The sequence below is a fragment of the Pelophylax lessonae genome (assembly GCF_965119305.1).
Source record: "Pelophylax lessonae genome assembly, chromosome: 3".
Classification (NCBI taxonomy): Eukaryota; Metazoa; Chordata; class Amphibia; order Anura; family Ranidae; genus Pelophylax; species Pelophylax lessonae.
Genome location: NC_138770.1, coordinates 41,439,590 through 41,463,527, shown reverse-complemented (window position 1 = coordinate 41,463,527; position 23,938 = coordinate 41,439,590). Strand labels below are relative to the sequence as shown.

The 23,938-nt window shown below is 44.6% G+C and overlaps 2 protein-coding genes across 2 annotated transcripts in view; both read right to left on the bottom strand.

Annotated features, from left to right (window-relative positions):
* LOC309550734 (uncharacterized protein) overlaps positions 1-5,753 on the bottom strand; it is a gene marked incomplete at its 5' end in the record, with an annotated part of 87,757 nt that extends 82,004 nt beyond the window's left edge. Inside the window, one exon of the mRNA XM_082251071.1 lies at positions 4,646-5,753. Coding sequence (XP_082107197.1) covers positions 4,674-5,753 — 1,080 coding nt within the window. The 3' untranslated portion in view covers positions 4,646-4,673. The remainder of the gene's footprint in view (positions 1-4,645) is intronic.
* LOC309550683 (uncharacterized protein) overlaps positions 1-23,938 on the bottom strand; it is a 3,164,715-nt gene that overhangs the window by 2,412,864 nt on the left and 727,913 nt on the right. Inside the window, exons 19-20 of the mRNA XM_082251018.1 lie at positions 9,130-9,227; positions 8,524-8,659 (exon numbers count right to left, since the gene is read on the bottom strand). Coding sequence (XP_082107144.1) covers positions 8,524-8,659; positions 9,130-9,227 — 234 coding nt within the window. The remainder of the gene's footprint in view (positions 1-8,523; positions 8,660-9,129; positions 9,228-23,938) is intronic.

The following is a 23,938-nucleotide window of genomic DNA, read 5'->3' as shown; positions in this document are numbered from 1 at the left end:
AACTGCTTGCTATAAAATTGGCTCTGGAGAATTGGCGACATTTACTCGAAGGCACCCAACTACCAATAATTATATACACGGACCATAAAAACCTCCAATATCTTCAGACTAGCAAAACTCTCTCGCATCGACAGGTACGATGGTCACTATTCTTTCTAAGGTTTAACTTCCTAGTGACCTACACACCTGCAGATAAGAACAAAAAGGCGGATGCACTATCACGACTTAACTGAAGAAAACTACTTTGAAATCCCTTCCGTTCCTATAATACCTCACAAACGCATTATTGGAGTTGTCCGTTCCTTAAAGGAAGAGGTTCTGCATGGTATAAGTTTGGATTCACCCCCACCACAACTAAATACTGATGCAGAAGGCTTCCTCTACTACAACGACAAACTTTACATACCACCTACACTACGCACCAAGATCTTGGAATTATCGCATGATGTGCCTATGGCAGGACATATGGGTATGACAAAGACTTTCAATTTGATTTCTCGACAATTCTGGTGGCCTGACATGAAAACATCTATACAAAAATTCGTCTCTTCATGCAATGTCTGTGCCAGGTCCAAAATTGACACTACGAGACCATCCGGTCTACTATGCAGTCTACCAATACCCCAAACTCCATGGGAGGTTTTGTCATTGGACTTCATCGTAGAATTGCCTCCTTCTAAAGGATTTAATACCATCTTGGTGTCAGTGGACCATCTGACAAAGATGGCACATTTCATTGCTATTCGCAGACTACCTTCGTCCAAACAAACGGCAGAACTCCTGATGAAACATGTCTTCAGATTACATGGTATCCCAAAAACTCTTCTGTCTGACCGTGAATCCCAATTTATTTCTAAATTCTGGCAAGAACTATGTCACATACTACGGATTGAGCGGAAGCTCACTTCTCCTTACCATCCGCAGACCAACGGACAGACTGAAAGAGTCAACCAATGCATCGAGCAGTATTTACGTTGTTACACTTCTTACCAACAGGATGATTGGTTGGATCTTCTCCCCCTGGCAGAATTTGCCTACAACAACGCAACTCACAGTACAACCAAGCAGAGTCCGTTCTACTTGAACTATGGGTTCCATCCCTCTATTCTCCCTCCACGCATCCTTCCTTCAAATAACCCAGTAGCCTCAGACTATCTTACCCAAATAAAGGATTCTCTGGGTTTACTAAATACTACCATTGCACACGCTCACAGTCAACAAAAGAAGTACTATGATCTTCGTAGAAGACCTTCTCCACAGTATACTATCGGGGACCTCGTTTGGCTCTCAACAAAAAACTTGAGACTGAAGATCCCTAGCAAAAAGCTTGGACCTCTGTTCTTGGGACCTTTCCCAATCAAGAAACTTATTGGAAAAGCTGCAGTGCAGCTTACATTGCCAATGGACCTAAAAATCCCATTTTCCATGTGTCGCTACTAAAACCCCATGTTCCGGACCAAGGAATAAGGCCTAATATTCCACCTCCCCCTCCTGTACAAGTTGAAGGTGGAGAAGAATACGAGATAAAAGAGATTCTGGATTCTCGTATCTACAGAAGAAGACTTCAGTACTTGGTTAGATGGAAGAACTATGGGCCCCAAGACGACACCTGGCTAAACACCTCTGACATACATGCCCCTAGATTAATCCGCAATTTTCATGCGAGATACCCAGACAAACCAGCTCCAGAGGCCTTCAGGAGCAGGCCTTAAGGGTATTGTAATGTTCCGGTACCTTTGGTACCCTAAATTACACTTTCCACAAGTGTATGCGCCCCATCATTTACTTTTGGAAAGGTTCGCATACACCTTTAAGACTGGAGCTGTCATCACTCAGCGCCGGACTAGATGGCTATTTAAGGCGTCGGTTCTCACTCACATGTGTTCGTTCAAACACCCTTACCTGGATGCTAACCTTGCTTGAAGCTTCCATGCTTGCAAGCTTACTTCGCTGACGGAACCTCGCTGCGCTGATCCCTGTATCCCGCTATTGGATCATCCGCCTCTCCTGAACCACCCTTCGGCTGTATCGCTAATAGTGCTAAGTACCCCGCAGGGGAATTCTCTATAAACTTATACTAAGCTTACACTATCTAGCTCTGCATAGTAAAGACTGTTTATCACATCTGCATAACTAGATTGCTAGCTCTTGAGACTACTGCTACTTTTCTGCACTGGGTTGATCTCTTTTGTATGTCCACCTGCTATTCTATCATCTGCTATCATACAACATTGCTAAACCTTCCTGCATCCATCTGCTACTGTCTCACCTTCAAGTGTCTATCACCTACCACCTCCACTCAACCTATCCCTCAACCTTCATCATTGTGTTACCACATACATAAAGTCATTCTAGGAACCAGCTTGCTAATTGTGTGTATTTACTGGCTGAAATAAGACCTTCCACACATGATGAGTCATTGAGGTTGGGAATGGTATCTCAGCATATCTCTTACATGACTACTGACGTGGAACTATTTCTGCAGCTGAAAATCCACACCATATAAGAAACGCAGAAGCGTTACAGAGGTAGACTAGAGAGATAGTGTCACTGATGCATCCATAGTCCCAGCTCACCATCCTTGTGGCCTCCTCAAATGGTGACAGTAAGGTGCATGCATCCTTTATAAAAAGCCACTGGCGTGGAAAAAAAAACCCAAGCTCCCCTGAGCCTGTCCTTGTGCCATACTCACACAGGTACACATTGATGGCCCTCTGCTGCATGTGCATCCACTGCAGCGTTGCCAATATTAAGTTCCACCTGGTGGGCATGTCATAAATGAGGCGGTTGGTGGGCAGGTGGAATTCCCGTTGAATGTCAGATAATCGAGCACTGGCATTGTATGAACACCGGAAATGGTCACAGACTTTTCTGGTCTGCCTCAGAGATCTTGGAAGCCCGGGTACCTGGTCAAGAAAACGCTGCACCACCAGATTCAGGACAAGCATGGAACATGTGTCAAGTGTCCTTGTCGGAGGTTGGAGAGAAGGTTGGTGCCATTGTCGCATACAACAATTCCTGGCTCAAGCTGTCTTGGCGTTAACCATCTCTGAGCCTGCCCCTGCAGAGCTGACAGAATCTCTGCCCCTGTGTGACTCCTGTCCCCTAGACAGACCACCTGAAGTATGACATGGCATCTTTTAGCCTGACTGCTTTCGTAGCCCCTTGAATGCTTAGGGAGTATTGATGTTTCAGAGGACAATTGAGCAGAAGAGGACATGGAGGAAGAAGAAGAGGAGGAGGTGGTGGAGTAGCCAGATGTGGCAGAACCAGCACCAGCTTTTTATACCCACAATTTCTCCCATTATCTAGTTTATTTAATAAAAAACAATTTCGTATATATAAGGTTTGTACAAAGTATATAAGGGCAGTATATGGGATAATATCAATTCTTGGGCATTTACAACAACACACTGCGGTTATACTTTGTACAAACCTTATATATATGAAATTGTTTTTTATTAAATAAACTAGATAATGGGAGAAATTGTGGCTAAAAATATTGTAAGAGCTCCCGAATGGTATATATATTTTTTATTTTACCTCAAACTGCTTGGTATTTTGGGGGGTCCTATTATTACTATCATGAATTTCATTAACTATTTATGATAGTAATAATAGGACCCCCCAAAATACCAAGCAGTTTGAGGTAAAAAAAAAAAAAAAAATAATATATATATATATATATATATATATATATATATATATATACATACCATTCAGGAGCTCTAACAATATTTTTAGCCACAATTCTCCCGTTATCTAGTTTATTTAATAAACAGCAATTTAATACATAAGGTTTGTACAAAGTATATAAGGGCAAGATATGGGATAATATCAATGCTTGGACATTCACAACAACACACTGCGGTAATAGTTAATTCTTTTTTTATCTGCCAGTGTCACTTTTGCTTGTTTACATCATACATGTGCCACTTCACAAGCAGCTTTATTTCGTCTTATGAATTTTTTACATTTCACATTAAGCATTATTAAAAGAACTGCTCCCCACTGAATGAAATTCTTTGCGTTGATACATACAGTATAAAACATTCAGAGAATGAGTAATTTATTACTACTCTCTAGGCCAGGGATTTCCAAACTACGGCCCTGCAGCTGTTGCAGAACTACACATCCCGTGAGGCATTGTAAAACTCTGACATTCAAATACATGACTAGGCATGATGGGAATTGTAGTTCCTGAACAACTGCAGGGCCGTAGTTTGGGAATCCCTGCTCTAGGCCCATTTATGTAACCAGTTTCCTCTCAAGGTGCATACAATTTCATCAACTCCAATGGACCTTATTTTATAGATTAAACATATATGAGGTGCAATATCAAGATAAACTATGTCCACAGGACTTCCACCATACAATTTCTCACTTCCTTCCTCATAGAATAATAACAGGTTGGTAGGACAAGAATGGTAGGTCATGAATCCATGTTTGTGGTTTCTAATAATACTGTTATCACCGAAAAATTTCTTTATAGAGTTCCTTAACATTCCTTCAAATATCTTACATACTATTGATGTTAGGCTAACTGGTCTGTAGTTTTCTGGTATCATCTCTGTATCCCCCAGGGCAGTGACCTTTCACAATCTCTTGCCTATTAGTCTTAAAAATGGCCTGGATTGCTTTAAACATTATACTCCCATTGACTTCAGTGGGGTTTAGATTAATATGTGAGATCTCTGATGTATATTAAGAACTGATTTTCGTGCAAAACATTTCCCACACACAGGACAAGAATACGGCTTTTCCCCTGTGTGGAATCTCTGGTGTATAACAAGGTGTGATTTCCGTATATAACATTTCCCACACTCAGGGCAGGAATAAGGCTTCTCCCCTGTGTGAGATCTCTGATGTATAACAAGTTGTGATTTCCGTGAATAACATTTCCTGCACTCAGGACAAGAATAGGGCTTCTCCCCCGTGTGAGATCTCTGATGTCTAACGAATTGTGATTTCCATGTAAAACATTTCCCACATTCAGAACAGAAATGTGGCTTCTCTCCCGTGTGCAATCTCTGATGAATAATAAGGCTTGATTTCTGTAAAAAACATTTTCCACATTCGGGGCAGGAAAATTGCTTCTCCCCAGTGTGAGATCTCTGATGTCTAACAAGGATTGATTTCTGTGAAAAATATTTTCCACATTCGGGGCAGGAATACTGCTTCTCCTCCGTGTGCAATCTCTGATGTCTAACAAGGACTGATTTATGTGAAAAACATTTCCCACACTCAGGGCAGGAATACGGCTTCTCCCCCGTGTGAGATCTCAAATGTCTAACAAGCTCTGATTTCCGTGTAAAACATTTCCCACACTCAGTGCAGGAATTCAGGTTCTCTCCTGTGTGACATCTCTGATGCATAACAAGAGCTGATTTCTTTGTAAAACATTTCCCACACTCGGCGCAGGAGTTTGGCTTCTTACTCGTGTGCGATCTGTAATGTATTTTGAGTTCTGATTTAAGAAGGAAACATTTCCTACACTCAGAACAGGAATGAAACTTCTCACCTGTGTGAGATCTCTGATGTACAGTAAGGCTTAATTCAGAACTAAAACTTTCCCCACATTCAGGACACGAAAATTTCTCCTTCCCCTGAATTCTGACACCATCCTTCACAGTACAACGTTCCCCAGACTCAGAGGGATTTGATGATCTATCCACATTGTGAAGTTCACCATCCATAGCTGAGCTCATTGTTTTTTTTCCTGCACAATCTCTTGTGATGTCTTCATCTTCCATTTTACAACCTGGAGATAAAGTGAGACGTTCATTTGAAGGTTCAGCGATACCGTGTCCTGACATGTGCAATTCCTTTTGGTCCGATTTCAAATTAGGACACATTTTTGGTTATTTGGAGATTGATTCAGATGTATCTGAATCTCTGAATGAAATTAAAACAAATCTTGTTGAAATTGGTTTAATTAAGATTTGTTTATTCGTTTTCTATTGAATTACAGATTTTCAAAACAATTCAAATTTGGATCGGTCGAAAAATGATCGACAGATTCAAGTTCTGTGTAGAATAGCTGGTTGTTAAGGAGTGGGCCAGGAAACCGGCCTCCGTGTCTTTAAGTACCGATGACTCATCAGCTGTCAGTGGAGTTCTTTGCTGAGAGCTAAAATGTAAAAAGAATGCAGGCAATACAAAATTTAGAAATAAAAAAAACAGTGTGGGGTCCCCCCTAATCAATACCAGGCCCTTCAGGTCTGGTATGGATTTTAAGAGAAACCCCATGGCAGAAAAAAAAAAAAACAGCATGGTGTCCATACCAGACCCTTATTCAAGCATGCAGCGGGCAGCCCAGGAAAGGGGGGATGCCCCTAACATGGGGGTGGGTGCTTTTGGGGCAGGGGTGTGCTCGCAAAAGCACCTTGTCCCCAAGTTGATAGGGGACAAGAGCCTCTTCCCCACAACCCTGGGACCCCCAGATCCCACCCTCCATGTGAATGAGTGGTACATACCCCTACCCATTCAACAAAAAAAGTGAATAAAAACACAACACAAGTTTTTGACAATTCCTTTATTAAAAAAGAACAACGCCCCCCCCCCCCCCCCCATTTAGATCCATCGTCGTTGGGATCTGGGCTTCCAGGTCTGGTATGGATTAGGGGGGGAACCCCACGCTGGATTTTTTTTCTTCAGACTTTTTCATTGCCGGTATTTTGTTTGTTTACATGTCAGCTGTCAGTGGAGAAGCCCGCTGACAGCTGATGAGTCTTTGGTTGTTAAGGACGTGGCACTGGCTTCCTGGCCAGCTCCTTAACAACCAGCTTTTCTTCACAAATAATTTGAATCGGTCGATCATTTTTCGACCACTCTGAATTCCAATCGTTCCGAAAATTTAGAATTCGTTGGAAAATTAATAAATGAAACAAAATTAAATGAAGCAAAACTAAACTAATTCCGAAATGAATCAAGAAAAGAAATTATTAACATAACAAATCTATCCGAAGCTAAATACATTTTTCCATTCTGCATGTCTAAAACATAATTGTTATATTTAAGGGGGTTCTTTCACTTGAATCAGGATTTCATCGGGATCAGGTAGACTTGAGTGAGCAGATGTCCTGTGGATGTTTCAACCAATTGAGACCCCCCCCCCCCTTCAGTCAAAGGAACTTTGGTCCTCCTCTCAAATGACTTCTACATTTACACAGCCTTGAGAGCAGGAACCACCAAGAACTGGGGGGAAGGGGCATGCTCTTTGCACAACCAAAAGCCTAGGTACTGGTCAGGTGACCATAGGCCTAGGCTTCTGGTGACATGCAGCACTATAAGGTGTTTGGAGAAGTATTTTCTGCTGAAAGATATATGAAATATATAGGGCAGGGATCCTCAAACTACGGCCCTCCAGCTGTTGTAGAACTACACATCCCAGGAGGCATCGTATAACTCTGACATTCACAGACATGACTAGGCATGATGGGAATTGTAGTTCCTGAACAACTGGAAGGCCATTGTTTGAAGACCCCCGATATAGGGTGTTTATTTCCTGGACAAAATATATAAAAATCTTGTAATTTCCTATAATAGGGGGGTACCCCGCCAAAGCTTTTTCTCTCCATGTTGATGAGTATAAAGGATCTGGAAGGAAAGTGATCTAGAAGCCACCTTTAAAGTATGGAGACCCCAGACCTCTATCTTTCATTCATTATGAGTGACGTGGATATGAATCGCTGAACAACAAGATTGAAAATAGTTATACATCATGGCACATGGGTCTGCATATTTATTTATTGAACATCAGGAATACTCATTAGGGCATTCTGATTTCTAGGATATACCTTAATTTTTTAAAGGGGGTTTCCAGATTCCAGCAAACCCAAGTCCTTATCTACAGTACATGGAGACAAGGTGCTTTACCAGAGGACTCCCCCCCCGGGAAGATACACCCCTCATATTGAGGGCATGTAGCCTTGTATGGTACAGGAAGAGGATACATGATAGACCCCCCTTTCCAGGCTAGCCAGGCTGCATACTCAGTTAAGGGTCTGATATGGACTTTTTGGAGACCCCCATGTTTTTTTTGTTTTTTAAGTATTTTGCATAGGGTTCCCCCTTAAAATCGAAACCAGGCCTGACGGATTAGTAGAAATTGGTGGAAACCCCACATCGATTTGTTTTTGTGGTTACCTTTAAAATAAATACCAGAGCTACTGGTCTCCAAGCATGACCCTTGATCGTGATCCTGTGCTTAAAACTGCCAGCTGATATTAAAATTTACAAAAATCATGATGGAAAAGAAATAATGTGCAGGACTGGTATCAGTGACTATTATCAACCTAATATTGGCTCATATCACTCATCTCCCTAATACTGTGTGTGTGTGTATGATAAGAATGTATGTATGATATACACTGTATGTATATATATATATATATATATATATATATATATATATATATATACACACACACATACACATAAAAAATTACACCCACAATCCACTACACTCCCGTCCTACTGTGGACCAATCAGTGTGCAGGAATATTTCTCATTATATCTCACCTGTGCTGATCTCTGTAGGAGTGTCCTCCTCTTTGAATGTCCTCATCATTCCAGCCTCCTCCGTATATTGCTGATCATCCCTCACATACCTCTCTTCTTCTTCACCCTCAACTTTAATGTTCATCAGATCTTCACCCTAAACCAACAGAATGGCAGAAAATAACATCTGTAATATAGAAGTATTTATGATGTGAGATCACAGAAAATATCATCTTGTAGAGTCCACACATCGTCTCCACATGTCAGAGTGTTCAATCACTTTATGTTCCAGACCCTCAACTCCACCCACCTGATGGTGGTGAGGGATGGTGTGATCTCCTTGTATGGAATCCTGGGAATATAAAGGACAGGGACATCTCTCTGGTGGGTTTCTGTAGCTGGATGACTCCACCATGGTGACCTGGTACAGATCTTTTTGTCCTTTTAGAGACTCTGACTTCTCCATCATCCCATCCTCATCATCCTCCTCTTTTATCTCTTCTTTAAAATTAACTTTAGAATCTCTCAGGTTTCCACTCTGAATATATAATAAAAATGACATCAATGGTAACAATGCAGATAATGTACAGATCCTAATGATAGTATCAGTGATTGTTCCTCATCTACCTGATGATGGTGAGGGATGGTGTGACCTTCCTGTGTGGAATCCCGGGAATACAGAGGACGGGGACATCTCTCTGGTGGGTTCCCATTACTGGATCCATCTGTAGGAAACACACACACTGACTGAATACATTGTTTCTATGTGTTTATCAGATGATGGGGATCTAGGTGGACCCTCCGTACTGCTCTCTCCTTTACAATAAAGTCTCCTCTTACCCGGTGATGTGAGGGGCGGCTGATTCTCCATCATGACGTCCTTGTAGAGATCCTTGTGCCCTTCTAAATACTCCCACTCCTCCATGGAGAAATAGACAGTGACATCCTGACACCTTATAGGAACCTGACACACACAATGATACAGTCACCATCCAGACACATCCCTTGTCTGTTACTGGATAATGTCCCAGAATTCCCAGCACTGCTCACCTCTCCTGTCAGCAGCTCCATCATCTTCTTGGTGACTTCTAGAATCTTCTGCATGTTGTGTCTCTCAGGTTTTAGGGAGTCACATGGAGGCACTGTGATGGTCATATGATCTCCTGACTTCAAAAGAAACCTCTGTATTGGAACCAATAGAAATATTGTCTTAGAATCCCAGAATCCTCCTCACCTCTCCGGTCAGGTCTGTGTTTTATTAATAGAGATAAGAGGGATGTCATGTGACCCCCCAGAATCCTCCTCACCTCTCCGATCAGCCGAATGATAATCTCCAGGGTGAGGTTTAGTATCCTCTCAGTCATGTGACCCCAGTCCTTCTCCATCCTCATTGATGTGGTAATGTGATCTATGCTGTAAACAGAGAGTAATCTGGACTATATTGGTTGTTTAATATTAGGATAGGAAAATAAGAGGTTGAAAAGAAGACTAGATAGGCTGACACTTGATTGCCTGCAGAGATCTCTGCATCCCCACGGACCCAGTGTTCAGGTTTTCAAAAAACAGAAAAAACTTTTCACATGCAATCCTCTACCAGGTACCTTTCCTTAACCGCTTAACCTTTTTAAGACTGCCGCCCACATTGTACTGTGGCTGGGCAGCGCCTGCAGGCATATCAATGTACCTGTACTTCGCTGGCCTCTTCCAGGTCAAGGGCCTGTGCCCCCCTCCCCCACAGGCTCCTGCTGTGATTAGACAAAGCAGGATTTTTTCAGCATGGCCCGGCAAATAACTCACGGCCAGGACCTGACCTGGACCTACCTTATCACAACCCAGAGCTCTATGTTGAAAATCAACACAAAGCTCTGTACAGATCTTCTCCCTGCAAAGCAATAGTAACTCAAATAACCACTCATTACAACCAAACATGCAGAATACCCCCTCAGAACACACAACACATCGACCACACAGGGTGCCACTTCTGTCAGCTAGGAACAGGAATCTGAGGCTACAATTCGCACAGGCTCACCAAAATTGGACTATAGAAGATTGGAAAAATGTTGCCTGGCCTGATGAGTCTTGATTTCAGCTGCGACATTAAGATGGTAGGGTCAGAATTTGGTGTAAACATTAACCACTTAAGCCCCGGAAGATGTTACCCCCTTCCTGACCAGGGTCTATTTTGCGATTCGGCACTGATTGATTTTAACGGACAATTGCGCGGTAGTGCGACTCTGTACCTAAATGAAATTGACGTCCTTTTTTTCCCACAAACACAGCTTTCTTTTGGTGGTTTTTGATCACCTGTGCGATTTTTTGATCATGCGCTATAAACAAAAAAAGAGCTACAATTTTGCAAAAATAACAATATTTTTCACATTTTTTTTATATGAAATTCCCCCCCAAAAAAATGTAAAAATCAAAATTTTTTAACATTTTTGGCCAATTTGTTTTCTGCTACATATGTTTGGTAAAAAAAATAAAATAACAAAAAACATATTTTGATTGGTTTGCCCAAAAGTTATTGCGTTTACTAACTAAGGGAAAGATTTTTGTCATTTTTATTGTTTTTTTTTTTTTAACGAGTAATGGCGGCGATCTGCAATTTTTTTTGCGGGACTGTGACATTGCGGCGGACAGATCGGACCCTTGACTGACATTTTTGACACTTTTTTGGGGGTACCAGTGACATTATTACAGTAATCACTACTTAGTTACTGTAATCATGACACTGGCAGGGAAGGGGTTAACACTGTTGGTGACCAAGGGGTTAAATGTGTGCCTCATGCTTACTGATGTGTGTGGGGGGAGGGGATTGTGTGACACAGACACAGATCGCAGGTTCAGCTATGCTGAATTCTGTGATCTGTCCCTGCCTGTTACAGAGGATTTCCTCACTCGATCCCCGTCGATCGGGGAAGAGCTGCCGAGAGAGGGAGGAATCCAGCGTCGTAGGTGTACATCGCTGGACCCAGCTGAGCCGCTCTGCTGCAGTAGCAGCAACGTGAGCGGTCGGCAAGTGGTTAACTGCCAAGATCGAGGAGGTCAAAGTGGATGTGTCCTTTATCCGGCAAGATCTACAGAAGTTGAGGGACCGTGTATCGGAGACCAAATGCCGTTTGGGCCATGTTGAGGATGCGGTCCCTCCCCTACAGGCCTCCTCTGACCAGGCCGTGCGCCATATTGCCCAGCTTCAGTTTAAACAGGATGACCTGGAAAATCGTATGCGCCGCAATAACTTACGTTTTGTCAGCGTACCAGAGGGCGCTGAGGGTGCAGTCCCGGCTACATTTCTGGAGGATCCGCTTATCAACACCTATGGCCGGGAGCCCTTCTCTCACTCATTCGTAGTTGAGCGGGCTTATCGGGTGCCGTCCAAACCACCATCCCCAGGGATTTTTATTGCTAAATTCCTAAACTACAGAGACCGGGATGTTATTCTTCGCCTGGCTCGGGACAAGGGGAACATTCCACACCTTAACACTCAAGTCCTTGCCTTTCCGGATTTTTCAGCGGAGGTTCAACGTCGTTGCAGTCGGTTTACGGAAATCAAGCGGAGATTGCGGGATTGTAATGTGAAATATGCAATGTTGTTCCCGGCCCACCTCCGAGTTGTTGGGGGAAGACCGGGTGCACTTTTTCAAGGATCCGGATGCAGCTGTGGAATGGTTGGACAGACTGCATCCTGCCTGAAGTGTGAGTACTTTGTCCTTTATGCCCCCCTTCCTGGTTGCCACACTCTGATTTCTGTGCCCTTTGTGCCCGCTCTCCGCTGACACCGGGAGCGGTGGGCTTCTTGCTGTCACTTGGCACCCCGTGCTGGCTCCCTTTGTGTTTCCCCATTTTTGCTCCTTCTGTTGGTTCCCAGATGCTGTTCCAGTTCTGGACAATACCCTTGCACAGTTACCTACCTCAGGAACCTTGTTAGAGTGCCCTATGGCTCCACTGATCCATCTTCTCAGCTTCTGGATGTCATGTCCCACGGGGGTTGAATGTTGGCTGCGTCCCACATGCTCTTGCGTTCTTCAGAGGACGGTTGCCCCCCCCCCCCTCCCGTGTACCACACCCGCGGTGCTCACCTGTTGTTCTGGGTGGTCTTTTTCTCAAGCCTGGTACCCTAGCTGTGGCCGGGTCGAGTTCCCCTGGTCCTGTGCTACGGCTGGTGCAGTTCTTGTTCTTTTAATATTGCTATTTGTTTGGGGATGTATGCTCGCACGAGTTGGGGTCTGTGTAGAGCCGGTTGGGTTAGGGTTTTGTTTTTTCTGGGTGTTTTCTGTGTACTGCTCATGTTTTTGGTACAGCGCTACTGCTACTGTGTATTTATTTGTAATGTGCTGCCTTTGTACCCTTTCCTGCTTTACCTGCACCATATTATTGTGCATGTTGTTTTTACCTCTCTTCTGCCCGGGGGATTTGTCTCCACTGGGCTCTGCCCTTCCTTTTACCTACTGTCATGGCCCCTTTAAAACTGCTACTATGGAATGTTCGTGACATTAGGGATAGGATCAAGGGCACGGCCCTTTTTACTTTTTTGAAGGCCCAGTCTGCGGACGTCATTGTCCTGGTTGAAACTCATGCCACTGGGTCCTTGGTTCGTGCTCTCAAAAAACCATGGGTGGGCTGGGCTCATCATGCCACATATAGCTCCTATTCCCGAGGTGTATCTGTCCTGGTTGCCAAGTCCCTCCCCTTTGCTATTTGTTCGGATCCCCAGGGATGATATGTGTTTCTGCATGCCACCCTGGCTGGTGCACCTATTCTATTGCTAGCTTATTATGTGCCTTCCCCCTTTGCTGCTAATGTCCTCACCGCCGGTTTTGACTACATGGCTCTATACCCGCTATCTGGTTGGGGGACTTTAACATGACGGTCAATCCTGTGCTGGATAAAGTTCACACTGATCCCCTTGTACGGTTTTCAGACTGCGTGACTCGCTTTGGTTGCATTATGGCTCAACTCTCATTGATTGACACATGGAGACATCTGTATCTTGATAGGAAGTCTTACTCCTGTTTCTCAGCGTCTCATGCTTCTATGTCCCGCATAGATTATATTTTTGTCTCTGCTCACCTTACTCCTCAGCTGAGAGTGGCAGGCTTTTGTCCTCGCATCTTATCTGATCATGCCCCCTACTGGGTGGTCTTGGATGCTCTCTCTAGGCCCCCCCACATCAATTGCCGTTTGAACCCCTTCTGGCTTGCCGTGGTCCCGGGCTCTGATACATTGATGGCGGAATGGGACTCATTTTTTGAGATCAATGATGGTACCCCTGATGTCCTTACGGTGTGGGATGCATTTAAATCCCATGCTCGCTTACACCTTACTGACAGCATCTCCAAATTCAAGCGACAGTCCTGGTCATCTTATACGCAAGTGCTGGAGGAGCTGTCCTCCCTGGAGGATCGCTATGCTATCGCACCCTACCCTGAGGCCCTAGCTAGACTTAGACTCCAAACAAGGGTAGCTGAGCAGCTCAGTTATGAGAGGGCTAGGCACAAGTTATTTTTTGCCAAGCAAAAGATTTTCAAACATGGGGAGCATCCGGGCAGGCTGTTGGCAAACTTGGCCCATCTGGATGCTCGCCCCCCGGTGGTTATTTCTCTAGCCGCCCCTGACGGCTCACTAGTTACTGATGCTAACACCATTGCACATATGTTTGCTGATTTTTTTCGTGACAGCTACTCCTCTAGGGTAGCCTATGACCCCCCCCCGAACTTCGAACTTACTGCCGTGTTGGCCAATCTCTCCCTCCCCCAATTGTCGGCAGAACAGGTGGCTGCATTAAAGGCTACTCTTACTGCCGATGAAGTTCAGTTAGCCCTGTCTAGATTTGCCCGTTGCAAGGCCCCTGGCCTGGATGGGCTGCCTATTGAATTTTACATGCATTTCTCCTCTATTCTCATTCCCAGACTTTTGGCCCTCTACCAGGCAATTTTTGAAGCAGCTGCCTTGCGCGATTCTATGCGCGAGGCCCTTATTGTATTACGACCTAAGCCCGGGAAGGACCTGCTCTGGCCTGAATCATTTCTCTACTGCAAACTGATGTGAAGATATTAGCTAAAATTCTCGCTCTTTTAAACAAAGTGATTCTTACATTGATACACTCTGATCAGACGGGTTTTATGCCCACTAAAAACACGGCCTACAATACTAGACGACTCTTTATGAACTTGCAGGCCTCTCATGACCGGATTGGGTCTCGGGTGGTGGTCACGCTTGATGCGGCTAAGGCTTTTGATTCCGTTGAGTGGAATTACTTGTGGCTTTGTTTATGTACCTTTGGCTTTGGCCCGCGCTTCATCAAGTGGTTGACCATTCTGTATGATGCCGCTCGGGCACGTGTGCTAGTGAATGGCTGGACCTCGGTTGTCTTTCCTTTCTCTCGAGGCACTCGTTAGGGGTGTCCCATTTCCCCTTTGCTGTATGCACTTGCAGTCAAGCCGCTCGCAGAGGCACTCCGCTCCCTTGCTGGTATTGAGGGCCTCTATGTTGGTCCACTAGTTGAGAAAGTTGGTCTATATGCTGATGATATGCTTTTGTATCTCGCTGATGCTGGTCCTTCCCTGGCTACCGCTCTTCAGGTCATAGAACGTTTTGGCCGTTTTTTTGGCTTAAGTATCAACTGGGACAAGTCCCAGATCCTTCCCATAGATGTTTTTCCCCCTACCTTGGACCAGGCCTCCTTGCCCCTGAATCGGGTTAGTACCATCAAATATTTAGGCGTCTATGTCTCCCGCGTGCATTCGGATTACATTTCCCTGAATGTGGAACCTTAAGGCCAAAACACAAGCGTGGGCAAAGCTTCCCCTGGGGGTAATGGGGTGCATAGGGCTTATCAAGAGATCCTCCTGCCTAAAATATTATACGTGCTATGGCACTGCCCTGTTTACATACCCCTCAGATACTTAAAAAAACCTGGAATCCCTCTGGCGCTCCTTTATCTGGGGCACCGCCAGGCGTAAGCTCTCTTCGCGAGTGCTCCAGCTCCCGGCCTCCCTGGGGATCTGGCGGGTCCGGACCTCCCCTTGTACTATCTGGCTGCTCAGCTATCCCATCTCTACCACATTGATAAACAGGACAGTCTGAGGTACCGTCTGCTGGTCTGTACGAACCCTGTGTCCAATATTCCGCACCCCTTTTGTGATCTCATGCGTGGATTGGCTGGGTCTCCTGTCCTCCCTCCCCGCACGAGTCTCCTTTATCAGTACAAAAGAGTCTGGGACCTGGCCTTGCTCAGGCTGGGGTGCAACGCTCCGCACTTTGATACTCTGCTTTGGTTTATTTAAATGTTGCCTGCACTCCTGCAGTTACCTGACCCAGGGGTTTGGATTTCTAGGGGTGTTTTCCTGCTCTCCCATGTGGTCCATCGGGGGGGCGGTGAAAACCTTTTATCAACTTCAGCGAGAGTTTGTCCTTCCGTCTTCCATGTTTTTTCGCTACTTACAGTTGAGTCATGCTCTGCGAGCTCAGTTTCCTGTGGAATATCCTACTTTAGAGCCTCTCGATCTGACAGGGGTCTTGATGGGCACGGACCATCAGAAGCTGATCGCGCTGCTTTATGAGATGCTGATAACCCCTGCAGCTACCAAGACTGATTATGCTCTGAAGTCTAGGTGGGAACCCTAACTGGAGGAGATTGTGGATGAGGACTGGGAGGATGTGCTGACGTGTGCTAAACATGTTTCCCCCAAAATGTCAGACCGCTTTACTCAACTGCATTGTGCCTACCTTACTCCTGAGGGTATAACTACATTTTTCTCCTCCCGTGCCCCTCACTGCCCTAAGTGTCTGCTGTCTATCGGCCCCTTCGAGCACCTTCTGTGGCACTGCCCTCAAGGTTTTTGGGCCCAGGTTGTCCAATTTCTGCATGACCAGAGCTCAGTACGCTCCTCCCGTTCCCCTCACTGCCCTAAGTGTCCGCTGTCTATCGGCCCCTTCGAGCACCTTCTGTGGCACTGCCACAAGGTTTTTGGGCCCAGGTTGTCCAATTTCTGCATGACCAGATGGGTGCTCCTGTGTCGCTGGACCCTAGACTTTGCCTGCTGGGACTTTTCCTGAATGATGAACTCGACAAGCACAAGGGTTAAATTTCTCCACGAAACGCTCTTTAGTGCCCGTAAAATCTTAGCTAGAGGGTGGATTCAACCTACAATACCTTCCCTGGCGGGCCTGGATCAATGAAGTAAACAATACTCTCCCTTATAAGAAACTGATCTACATCAATAGGGGTTGCCCAGGTAAATATAACAAGGTTTGGGATCGGTGGCTGAACTCTTCTTCCACCTGTATATCTTAAAGCTTTGGAATGGAGCTACTGTTGTGCTGTATGGTTCCAGCATTATTGGGGATCCCCCTGCCTTTTTTTTTGATAATTGTCTTTTTATGTGTGGCTGTGATGCAGTTTGTTTGTATTTTTTTTGCTAATATGTTACTTATATATTCGGTTTTATTGTTCATGGCGCTGTTCTATGTTACTGTTTATTTTTATATATTATTTGTGACTGTTCGGTACACAATAAACTTGTTTTTGACTTAAAAAAAAAAAATACAGGTAGTGCACAAGCTGCTGCCACAAGAATACATAGAAACATACAAAGTGAAGGCAGAAAAGGCCAAGAGGTCGATCGAGTCTGCCCCATTTTTTTTTTTTTTTTTAGTTATAGTTTTTTTTTTATAGATTTATGTTTGAATACATTACTGTTGAGAGACTCCCTAATTCTGCTGGAAGTAAATTCCAAGCATCAACTACTATTTTGGAAATATAAAACTTTCTATTAGTTCTGAAGTTTTCTCCTGCTAGCTTGAGGTCATATCCCCTTGTTTTTGATCTTGCTTGCATATTGAAAATCCTGCTCTTCTGACACTTATTCACCCAACACTGCTGTCATCAGTGGAGGTCCCATGGCCAATTGATGCATGTTGATGATTGGTCTGTGCTTTTCACTGTTAAGATGGGAGTTATTCACCTTTTCCCGAATGTTTGGCTTATTTGAGACCCCATCTTATAATAAGTGATGGGGTCTTCCACCTCCTCCCTCATTATTGCCTGATCTCGGACTCCTCTTATATTGAAGGGCAGGTATCCAACTGAGGGTGGGGCTTATGATGTGACACTTCTACGTTACTTTTTTTTTTTTGTGAATGAGTAGGGGCACCATGTGGGGTGTGTTATCTGGGGGTCCCCTTATTATTAACCACTTCTGGATCGGAAGGATTTGCCCCCTTAATAACCAGGCCATTTTTTGCGATTCGGCACTGTGTCACTTTAACGGACGATTGCGCGGTCGTGCGATGCTGTACCCAAATAAAATTGATGTCCTTTTTCCCCACAAGTAGAGCTTTCTTTTGGTGGTATTTGATCACCTGTGCGATTTTTATTTTTTGCGCTATAAACAAAAATATAGCGACAATTCTGAAAAAAACAAAACAATATTTTTCACATTCTAATATAACATTCCCAAAAAAAAATTAAAAATGAAAACTTTTTAACATTTTAGGCTAATTTGTGTTCTGCTACATATTTTTGGTAAAGAATTGCAATAAGCGTATTTTGATGGGTTTGTGCAAAAGTTGTTTCGTCTACAAACTAGGGAAAGATATATGTCATTTTTATTGTTTTTTTTTTTTTTTTACTAGTAATGGCGGCGATCTGCGATTTTTAGCGGGACTGCAACATTGGGGGGGACAGATCGGACCCCTAACTGACTTTTGGGGGGACAAGTGACATTACTACAGTAAAAAATATGCACTGTTACTGTAATAATTTAATTGGCAGGGAAGGGGTTAACCCAGGGGCAATCAAAGGGTTAAATGTGTACCTAGGGGCGTGTTTCTAACTGTATGGGGGTGGGGCTTGTGAAATGATCATAGAGACCTGTGATCTTATATAGAAGGATCACATGAGCTCTGTGACCATTCCAGAGAGAAGAACGGTCAGCTGTGTTTACAACATCTGACTGTTCTCTCTCAGCTGGGAATGATCTTGGGTGTCAGGCAGCAATCGGAGCCACTTGCCCTGTGCATCGGAGTCCCCGCTGCCGAGTGGGGGGTGGAAGCGCGCCGCTGCTGGCGCGCACTTGCCCCCTAGCTGCAGGCGTGTGATGGACGTATACCTACGGCGGTTTGCACAGGAGGGCCAGCCTGCCATAGTATTTCTGCGGCGGGCGGTCCGAAAGCGGTTAAAGAGGGCCTCCAGACTCTGATAAGTCCCCATCCAAAGTCCTCCATAACCACTGTCCAGGGTTGTAGGAATGAGGCTCTTGTCCTGATTAACATGGTGACATGGTGACAAGGTGCTTTGGCAAGGGGTTTTTCAAATGTCATTTATTGTAAATTTCAGCACTGCTGCAACACTTTCTGCACATCACAGAGATGCCCCTTCACAGGCAGGATTAGAACACCCCCCAGGCAGGTTATTAAAAGGAATTGCACATTTTTAATGTTTTACTTTAGAATTTTACAAAAATTACTGCTCCTGGCGGAATAGAATTAGTTAAAATTGTTTTTGCATTGGTACACCACTCTCTCCCCCCCCCCCCCCCCCATGCCATTTTATTGACACCCTTTTGCCTATTAGCCCAGAAAATGGAAATGTTTAAATTGGCAGGTTCGCTTTTCATTGATTTCAATAGGGCTTGGGTTTAGTATCTTCGAGATTCACTGAACCAAACTCGTGTATGTTAATTTAATCTCCAGTGAGAAGGTGACACATATCTAATATGAAGAGAATGTTCTGGTGTAACATAAAAAAACCCTACCTCCTGAAAATTCCCTACCCTCGTCACTTCCTGTGCACATACGTCATGGAACAGCTGAGACCCTTCCTACTGCGCATGCTAACAGCTGCGGAGGGTAGGGAATTTTCACGGGGTAGGGTTTTGTAACGTTACACCGCATCAGCTGTTGCCGCGGGCACATTAAATCATCTCCGCTCCAACCCCTCTGACTTCCCTGATCTCGGCTCCAAAATATAAAAGCGGCCGCGGGTCAATGAAAATATAAATCACGGAGCCGAGATCAGGGAAGTCAGAGGGGATGCAGCGGAGATGATTTAATGTTGGAGCGGAGATGATTTAATGTAGCCGCGGCAACAGCTGATGCGGTATAACGTTACAAAACACTACCCTGTGAAAATTCCCTACCCTCTGCAGCTGTGAGCATGCGCAGTGGTAAGCTGCTCAGCTGTTCCATGATGTATGTGCACAGGAAGTGACGAGGGTAGGGAATTTTCACGGGTAGGGTTTTTTCATTGAACACCGGTGTTCCGTGAGAATTACCTACCCCGTGAGAAATGCCTACCCTCGTCACTTCCTGTCAGAAACATCTGAGCAGCGTAGCAGTGCGCATGCTCAAAGCTGCGGATACGTCACTGAACAGCAGAGGAACTGACAAGTGCGCATGTTCGGATGGTATGGATTTATCACGGTAGTTTGTGCAACGTTACATTTGCGGCGGGTAAATTAAAACAGCTCCTCTGCAACATAAGTCATCTCCGCTCCTATCCCTGTCACTTCCCTGATCTCGGCTAATAAATATAAAAGCGGCGGCGGGTGTATGAAATCTAAATGACGGAGATCTCGGCTCCGTGATCCGCTTTTATATTTATTAGCCGTGATCAGGGAAGTGACAGGGATAGGAGCGGAGATGACTTATGTTGCAGAGGAGCTGTTTTAATTTACCCGCCGCAAATGTAACGTTACACACACTACCGTGATAAATCCATTCCCTCCGTAGGTGCACCGGAAGTGACGAGGGTAGGCATTTCTCACGGGTAGGTTTTTCTCACGGAACACCGGTGTAACGTGAGAATTACCTACCCCGTGAGAAAAACCTACCCTCGTCACTTCCGGCCATAAACAGCTGAGCAGGGCAGCCGTGCGCATGCTCACAGCCCCCGATACGTAATGGAGCAGCTGAGGATCAGACTAGTGCGCATGCGCACTAGTATGAAATTATCACAGTGTCCGTGACAAAAACCTACCGATGCGGCGGTTAAATTAAAACAGCTGTGCTGCAATATCAGTCATCTCCGCTCCTGTCCCTATCCTGATCTTGGCTAGTAAATATAAAAGCGGCTCTCGGCTCCGTGATTTATCTTTTCATACAGCCGCCGCCGCTTTTATATTTACTAGCCAAGATCAGGGAAGTGACAGGGACAGGAGCGGTGATGACTCGTATTGCAGGCCAGCTGTTTTAATGAAACCGCCGCATTAAACACACTGCCGTGCAACCGGAAGTGACGAGGGTAGGTTTTTCTCACGGGTAGGTAATTCTCACGGAACACCGGCCCCATAAGTGGGAAAAAGATAAACATGAGGGAGGGTTACTGGGTGTAAATATAAAATAAGATCTTATTACCTCCTCTGCTGCCACTTCCAGCAATGTCTCCTCCCTACTTTCTCCCAACTCACCTCTCACCCGGAACTTCCTATTTATACCTGACATCACTTCCTGTCTGTATCTTACATCACTTACTGTCTGTTTCAATAGAGACTTCCTGTCTCGGTATTAGTGAGATCATCACCTTGTGGAGCTCAGAGGAACTGCACCCCTGAGAAAAGTCTCATACCATGAACACAGCCTTGTCATTGTTTCTAAAGCCCCGTACACACGTACCGATCGTCGGCCGAACGATCGACCGTCTTTTGTCCAGGGCTGTCGTGTCTGTTGAAAACTGCAAAAGACTGCACACGAATTTTGTCGGCCAACAACAGCCGACTGCAGAAGTGATGTCATGTGATGGTTAACTTTCCGTGTCTTTTTTCTTTTCTGAGCATGCCCAGTCTTGCAAATCTGCTGATTGTCGGCCGAATTCTGTACTGACTGGCGAACAATCGGCCGTTCTGGTGACGGCCAACAAATATTTTAAAGTCTGCACAACAGATTCTGTTTGGCCGAAAATGCGCTGTCGGCTGTCGGAAGCATCATACTAACAAGCCTACAATCGGCCGATCGGTCGGCGGCCGAATATTTGCGGCCGACAATCGGTACGTGTGTACGGGGCTTAAGTCTCCTAGATATTGCAGGACAGTCCTGGGATTTTGGTTACTATCCCAGAGTGTCCATATCCCTACAGGATCAAGGACACTGTACAGAGTAGCAGTGAGGTGATGACTGCTGGAACGCTCTCGGGGTTCCATCACCAGGCTCTGCAATTATAGCAGACTGTTGGGAGCAGTGATCTCTCCTTTCTGACAGTGAAAGTATAACTCCGACATCAGCAGAGAGGTAGCGGGAGTGTGTGATCAGGTAAGTACCACCACTTACCACCAATGCTGGGCTGGGATTACAGTTGGTTCTTACTGACACCAACAATGGGACTTATTTTATTTCAAATATTGTTGTGAACAACAAAATATAAAGAAAAAGATGGGGCTTTGTATGGGCAATTGGAGAGAGGATGATCACAATTATCACACCATATGATTAAAAATGACTCTCTTTATTGAACAGACATGTATGTATATAAAAAAAGACAAAAAAACAACATATACTATAAATACATAGAAAAAAAGGATAAAAGAAAAATGCATGTGTAGAAATATATTCCTATAGGGAATGCTGATACAGTGGATCTCAATAGATGTTATGGTCTCTAGATAGCACGGTCTAGGGTCCCCAGCAAGGCGACGTTTTTCGCAACAGGGCTTCCTCAGGGCCAAAGAGACCACGGCAGACCGAGATTTCCAGCTGCGATGGAGACCTTGGCAGACACATGCGTTGAGGGGCAGATCAGTGCAGGCAGATATATGCAAGAGGTTATATGCAATAGAGTGACTGCAAATATGTGGATTTGGGGGGAGAATTCACAATTCGTATCCTCTCAAAATCATCGCAGGAACCCCAAAATTACAGGCACCAGACACGTTTCTCATCTAATATTACATCAACGTAAATGGGGTCTCTGTTAGGACCACTGTATACATGAGGCAGATGCTTCACAGAGTACACTTTATATATCCATATGTATTGGCCATATCATAGACCTTGCCATCAAAAAGAGGGACTCCTTACATCCATCTTTGTCACAGAGATCTGCCTGTTGTGTTGTTGCGAACACCATAAGCCCAAACACTTCCGTAAGGGTATGTACAGTATATGGAGTCTGCAGTGCCCTATTCTGTCACCTGGATGCAAATTACAATGAAGAGAACCCCTGGGATCACATAAAGAAGTGGCTCTAAAGGGTTGTGTAATTACCAAAACATCCAAAGACATAAAAGATAGAATAGTGTGGATATCCCGATGCTAATTACCAATCACTGACAGCAAAGATCTTGATCCAAACGTCCACACCAACCAAACTCTCACCCCAATCCCCAAGCTAATGAGGATTGATCATCAGAGATTCAAAGACCAAATTATTCTAGTCTAGTTTTGCCTGTTCCAGTTTTAATGTGCTTCTTCCACTTCCAGTAATCTCTCTCATCCTTCAATATTCACAGACTGCAACTTGAAAAGACCCTTCACGCTCCAAAACTGGGCGGAATGTACCCTGCCGAGTCCTGACGCCTAGGTTTTTAAATTCTACCGTTGCCTTGGTGGACATACTGGGGGGGACTTCATACATCTTGCCATACCAATTAGACAAGGTGGTGTTCCCAGTATGATCCTGAATGTGAGTACAAGTCTGTAAGGAAATCGTTTTACAGACCAGCCTATGGGGATTTTAAGGGCCTCATGCTTCCAGATGATAAGCCTTACATAGTTAGGTTGAAAAAATACCATCTGGCTCAACCAATAAAAAACAGTAAAGAAAACCCAACCATACAATCCCATATACACAATCTTATACCCGCAGTTGATCCAGAGGATGGCGGAAAAAACCCCAGCAAAGCATGATCCAATTTGCTACAGCAGGGGAAAAAAAATCCTTCCTGGTCCCCTGAGAGGCAATCGGATATTCCCTGGATCAACTTTACCTATAAATATTAGTACCCACTTATATTATGTACACCCAGGAAAGAATCCAGGACTTTTTTAAAGCAATCTACTGAGCTAGCCAGAACCACCTCTGGAGGGAGTCTATTCCACATTTTCACAGCTCTTACGGTTAAAAAACCTTTCCGTATTTGGAGACAAAATCTGTTTTCCTCTAGACGTAAAGAGTGTCCCCTTGTCCTCTGTGCTGACCCTAAAGTAAATAACCCAACACCAAGTTCACTATATGGCCCCCTTATGTATTTATACATGTTGATCATTTCCCCCCTTAATCTCCTCTTCTCAAGAGAATAAATTCAGTTCCTCTAATCTTTTCTCATAGCTGAGCTCCTCTATGCCTCTTACTAATGATTTGTACAGGGGCAAAATTATACCTCTCTCTCTGGAGTTTAAGCAGACATAGGTTGGGAGTCCCTCATGTGCAGGGCTGGTGGGGTATGGTTGCCCCTACTCCTACCGCTGACATATCATCTAGTACTCATGGGTTGTACAGATT